Source organism: Pseudomyrmex gracilis, unplaced genomic scaffold (genome assembly GCF_002006095.1).
Source record: "Pseudomyrmex gracilis isolate BER0280 unplaced genomic scaffold, ASM200609v1 scaffold_640, whole genome shotgun sequence".
NCBI classification, from domain to species: Eukaryota; Metazoa; Arthropoda; class Insecta; order Hymenoptera; family Formicidae; genus Pseudomyrmex; species Pseudomyrmex gracilis.
In genome coordinates, this window is record NW_018021224.1 from 64,112 (window position 1) to 70,294 (window position 6,183).

At 39.6% G+C, this 6,183-nt stretch overlaps 2 protein-coding genes across 2 annotated transcripts in view; one reads left to right on the forward strand and one right to left on the reverse strand.

Annotated features, from left to right (window-relative positions):
* The window catches only part of LOC109861212, an 8,796-nt gene extending 6,414 nt beyond the window's left edge, over positions 1 to 2,382 (forward strand). The window contains exons 4-5 of the mRNA XM_020440767.1: positions 2,200 to 2,265; positions 2,321 to 2,382. Of these exons, the coding sequence (XP_020296356.1) occupies positions 2,200 to 2,265; positions 2,321 to 2,382 (128 nt within the window). The remainder of the gene's footprint in view (positions 1 to 2,199; positions 2,266 to 2,320) is intronic.
* Positions 2,383 to 4,642: 2,260 nt separating this feature from the next.
* Positions 4,643 to 5,287, reverse strand: LOC109861213 (piggyBac transposable element-derived protein 4-like). The gene has a single exon (XM_020440768.1). It carries the CDS (start codon positions 5,285 to 5,287, stop codon positions 4,643 to 4,645), a length of 645 nt encoding a protein of 214 aa, XP_020296357.1.
* Between the last annotated feature and the right edge of the window lie 896 nt (positions 5,288 to 6,183).

Below are 6,183 nucleotides of genomic sequence, written 5' to 3' on the forward strand. Positions count from 1 at the left end.
AAGCGGAGCCGACCAGGCCCATTGACGCCACCCCTCAGACATTAAGAAACGATTCCAGCGGCGACAATAGAATAGAGAAACCCACCGATATACATACAACTGAATCGCACGCGCACTTACACTCACCGACGCATTTGCAACGCACACACAAACACACATACACACGACGATTCGTGGTATGACGCTCCTTCCTACTCACCAATAACTCCCGATCCTCCCGCAGACGTTCAATCCTTCCCTTGTTCGCCTGTGAACAATCCGCCCCTTTCACCTCTTCGCTCCTCTTCTCCTACGCACTCCGAACCCGCTCATCCCGCAGAAAATCCCGCGGATCTGCAATTCGCGCCGACTCCTCCACCNCCTCCTCGCTCTCCTACCCCTGAACCCGCGAACGATGAATCCTCCGAGTCGACACGATCAACCACCCCTCTGCTCGATCCTAGATTACAACACTTTCTCCGATTAGCCTCCACCTATAAAAAAGCAAATCCGGAAAGAATCCCCTTTATAATCGACCCTCTAACTACAGATCCTTTCGAAATCTTCCCGGTAATAACCACCACTTTAGCTAGAAAACTCCTCCTAGTTAAATTCTTTTATATAGATGATATCCGTTTAGTTCCCGTCCACCATTTTTATACAATGTTCCCTCCAAGTTCCGCAAAAATCCAGGAAATAATAGAAATAATCCTTGAGTGATTTCTATCCCACGAATCGGCGTCTTAAACATGCTACCGACACAGTTACACCTGTAAAACCCCTCACACACACTTCGCGTCACGCATCTACACACATATATATATATATATATATTCCCCCTCTCTAGCCTCCGAGCGATGACCCTCCGTTTCAATGTAAAATTCGCGATACCACATTCATCCACACGAATACACATCTCAAAATTGTAATCCTAACACCCATTAAATAAATAAATTAATATCATATGTATCATAATTTCTCCGTTTAATTAAGTCGACCTCTCATCATTCCACATCTTCAATTGATTGCACGGTCTCGTCCTTAGTCCGTGGAGTTAATTCTTCAGACTAGAAAAGAGACCAACGATTGAGTGTTCGTAAGACAGAGTAAGATCGGCGTACGCCGTTGACCTGTCAACAAACATAAGCAAACTCGCTCGACTCTGTTCCAGCAGGATCGCCAACCTGCTGTGCGGAGATAGACAGAGAAACGACAGCTCTCTGTTACTCCACCATAGCCCGACCGTAACTGTGGGCCAGGACGTAACAGTACCTAACACACCCATTTTTTGGCGAAACTTTGTGAGGCAATTATTCTAGCGCAGAACTGGTTGCTGACGCAGTTTCGCCAACAACTGCACTTTCACTCAGAGTTAGGTTTTGATTTGCACACTCGCGGCAAGTACCTAACACACTAACTTTTTGACGAAACTTTGCATGGTGTTTTCTCAATCGCCAACTGTTCCATACGCACAACATCTTGCATAACTACGTTTTATCCCAGGGTTAGGTTTTTTCTCACCGAGTCAAGGTTAGTACCTAACATCCTAACTCTGTGCGAAATCTTGCAACTCACCCTTTTTTCTGAAATCTTTTTCACTCACCAAGTTTCGTCAACAACTGAAATTTTGTGAACACCTAACACTTTGAGTTTACGGCCGGTTAGACTAGCCAAAAACCAAATTGTGCGCGAAAGCCGCATGATNGTCCAATTTGCACTAAAACAGTACGTTCGCATAATTTTTGCTACAATTGCATCTGTTTACCTCGGGCGATATTAAGCCCTGGTTACCTCGTGAAAAGTCTAACTCTGCAACTTCGTCCGAAAACCGCTCCAAACACTCGGACAGCCCAAAACAACTCGAAAAATTTTACCTTATTTTTTTTATTTTTCTTCTCGAAAAGAGCTAATCGTTTCCTGGTATCGCACTATACCTCGGTTGATTTGCCTGGCTGTTGTGAATATTACATTCACACTTTCTTAACACATTTTTACCTTACAATACTCCCTCTTGCGTGGAGTTCATGTCTTGTCTCGGTTAAATACATGTCAATTCTGTGTTTGTTAACAATTGTCTGAGTTANGATAAACAAAACTAACAATTTCAATTGTGACTAAAATCTACCAGTTGTCTTCACCACACAAGTCTAGTCTACTGGTCAAGTATGGCCAATAATTCAAATTAACCAAAATTTTTANTAANCCTCTTTTTTGTTTNAGGTGACTACCGCCGGATCNTTAGGATGACGTGGACCCACCCGGACTATGTAGAAAACCTCAACGCAGGTAAGTACTATTCCAAACCTTTATTTACTAACCAAATCGCTTACGTTACTTTCAGGTTTGAGTTTTCTTGTCGTAACCAACAAGTTAACACAAAATCACCTGTTATCGGAAAGTTAGTCCCCTAACCCAATTTTTTTTTAAATTTTGAATTTTGGCTCAAACTTTGACCCCGCGTCTTACACGCGTAAGTAACTCAATCCCANGAGTTTTACTCACCACTGAAATTATTAATTATACAAATTTTGTTAATATCGTGAAATGTCAGTTTAGCGGGTAACTCCTAACCTAGTAGGAATAATTCTATAAAACAAAAATAAACAATAAAACTAAAAAACAAAACTTTTAACTTTTGATCAGATCTAACATGGGCCTTATGCACCCCGAGCGCTTAAATTACTATAAACATAAAATAATCAAAACTGATTCATTGCAGACACATACATGTGTCAATAACCTGTGCAAGTAGCTTGCGCTCGCTCTATATATATATAACAAAAAATTGTCTATGGCTGATTGCCTCTTGACTTCTATCTTTTCCTTTAATCGGTGCTGGACTCCGACTCCGTTCCACCGTTTTTACTCTCCTGGCACCGCATCCACACGTCCTCTGAAGACGGTCCCGCCACCGCGGTGTCGAACAAGACGTTCGTCTCTGTCCCTGACCGTTCCAACAACCGGTCCACCAAAGCCGCCTCCATCTCGCCGACGACGGGAGTGGCCCCAGCTGACGACGGTGACAAGGTTAGGTTGTGGCCGGAGAATAGAACACTTTTTGTTAGAGTACTTACTCTTTTCACGGTCGCCAGGTGCATGTTTAGGGACGGCTTAGCAGCATCGTCCTTTCTTCCTGTCTAAAATGCCTTTCTGCCCTTTATTTTTCAGGATCTACGTCCAGGGAAAGGATCGTTTAGGAAAGGTAAGTATTACTCACTTGTGTAATATTATAAATACTACTTCTATTTTAACAAAAAATGACCTTAACACGTTCACGCCGGCGCGGGTCACCGGTGGCCCGCACTAAACTGTCTCATCGGGCGGCGCGGCCCACCGGTGACTCGCACTAAACTGTCCTATCGGGCGGCGCGGCCCACCGGTGACCCGCACTAAACTGTCCTATCGGGCGGCGCGGGTCACCGGCGGTACGCATTCGATTATGTTCTGAATTATTAGACTATTAGACCCTGAGAATTAAAATAATGAAAATTTAACGTTTATTCATTAAAAACATTTATTTTTAATAATAATTATAATCAATAATGTATCAGAAACATAAGTTTTGTTCAATAACATAAACATAATAATACAGTATTATACAAAAAATTCAAATACGGTTAAAATAACATAAAATCTAATATTGTTTTATTTATAACTGCATTATTTATTGTTTTTTGTGTAATTTGTTAAAACATTTCAAGCAAAGTGCTGGCTGTCCCTCACAAAGCCCACAATACGTCTTAACTCTTTTAGTATTGTTAGTTGCATAAGCTCTGCTCTTTTTATTGGACATATTTTTATAGCATTCCTTGCAGCGTTTACGGGTGTCTCTTGTCGATCCTTCATATGATTGAAGAACGTGTTTATGTGACGGTATATAACGGCATATTTGTTCATTGGACAAAAGATTATCGATAATAACTTCCCTAAATCTTAACATAGTCATATTTTTAGTGCCCCATCTTTTATGAATATACCACGCATTCACGAGGGAAGTTCCGCATATTAATTGTATTATTATTTTTCGGTACCATTTAATGGTTTTTCGTAAACAACTGTAGTACGCCGATAGTTGATCTGATAAATCGACACCTTTTTTTGCAATATTGTAATCAAACACAGCATCGGGCTTTACTCGGCCATTTGTTCCTTGCACAAATTTACACTGGTGATTCTTTGAGGTAGTTAACATGCAAACTTGTCTTTTGTCAGTCCATTTCAAAAATTTTACACCGCTACGATTTTCAAAGCTTATCATTTCACCACGTTTTTGTTTTTTTTTTTGCCTGCGGTGGTAGACTTTTTCTGTTCATTTTTACAGTACCACAAAAAAATGTATTTTTCTCTAAAAGCTCTTCACCCAAAGGGACACTTGTATAATAATTATCAATAAATAGTGTGCGGCCCTCAAATAATAAGCCACTTAATAATCTCATTACTACGTCATGGGAATGTGATTTTTCAATGATCGTTCCATTTTTCCCGGCATAAATTTCGAAATTATAAGTGTAACCTTCAGGCAAACACAATTTGTATGCTTTTACGCCATACTTATGTCGCTTGCCTGGGATGTATTGGCGAAAGCCTAGACGTCCTCTCCAGGGGACCATACTTTCATCGATAACAATATTTTTGCCTGGTTTTATAGAACTCTTGAAATTATCTACAATTGCTTCAATAATATTTCGAATTTTATGCAACCGATCTTCAGTTCTGGCTGTGGTATCGTCCGAAAAATGTAAAAACTTAAAAATAGAAAACGGTCACGTCTCATTGCCTTTTTTATGCGTGCGTTCGCATACATGTCGTTGTTTGACCAATACAATCTAATTTCTGGCAATTGCACAATACCCATAATAAGCAATATGCCAAAAAAAGTATTCATTTCATCTCTTGTAACAGACTGCCAGTCCTGCTGGTGTATTCTACTGCTAGATGAAGAATTATTTATACTTTGAGTAGCATATTTATTTGTTTCATCAACTATATTCTCTAGTATGTGATCCGTGAAGAATAGTTTGTATAAGGCAAAAGGGTCATTACAGTCAATATTTTTATGTAAAAATTCCTCTTCTTCTGAATACTCATTTATTACTACGGTTCTTTCTTTTACTTCCTGCCATTCTTCATCGTGATCCTCGTTCTCTGATTTAGAAATCAAATATTCTTCCTCCGTGGAACATTCGTTCTCTTCATTGATAACATTAACAAAATCCTCGTCTGAAGAGGAAGAAAGTATTCGTAATCTTGCCGCTTTTCTCCTGCTTCTAATTATATATTCATCCGAATCACTTATTTTCATATCCATGTTATCTATTTTTTATAAGGGTAAAAATTAAAAAAACATTCTAATCACCTTTCTAATTATACTTACTGTCGGAAATTTGTGGTCAGGATGAAAAAACGGCACGAGTTACAAAACTTGCACAATAAGATCTCACTGTACTGCAGAGCAACAAACAACGCGTATGCAGGTCTGAACAGGCAATAATCACGCGCCGCCAGATGAAGCGCGATATTAATTTCAGCGCCGCCTCATAGCAAAACAAATAAAAATCGGCCCCGGCGTGAACGTGTTAAACTAATTACAATAACTCCGCGATTGTTAATTGTATGCTTGTCGTGCATACTCGCGTACTCAGTGCCAGGATCTTTGGTTTTCGCAACGCCGAACACGAAACGCGTCTTTTCGCAGCGAAGATCCATGGATTACTTTTTTTGACTTCTTCTCGATCGCGTTCACGCATGTTTCTTAAGCTTTGTCCGCTTGCTTGTGAACGCGACTTCTCCCTGGACGGGTGTGTTCAGTTTAATTTGTTCATCCAGAGATGAGAATTTGTCCATCTTTTTTTGGGATGACACGTGCTTGTTTGTGTGTGTGTGTATGTATTTGCATGTGTGTGTGTGTGATTACAACACCCCGTTTTCGGGCTTACGTAAAATATTACCTTTTCAGGTCGACCTACTAAAAAAGCTACAGTTATCTAAAAACTAATATAATTAGTGCTATCTATGGCTATATCCACACATCTTTCACGGTGGCTATAAAACAAAAAATTAAAATTTTTAAACTTTGATTAAAATTATTAAAATGATTAAATATATATATGTTTACGCAAAACACGTTGTTTTAAGTGCGACGCGCATAATTAAAATAAAATTTAATAAAATAAAACAAAAAATTGCACATCTGCCTTTACTCGA

Coding starts and splice junctions, on each gene's coding strand:
- LOC109861213 (XM_020440768.1), bottom strand. CDS start 5,287: ATGGATATGAAAATAAGTGATTCGGATGAATATATAATTAGAAGCAGG.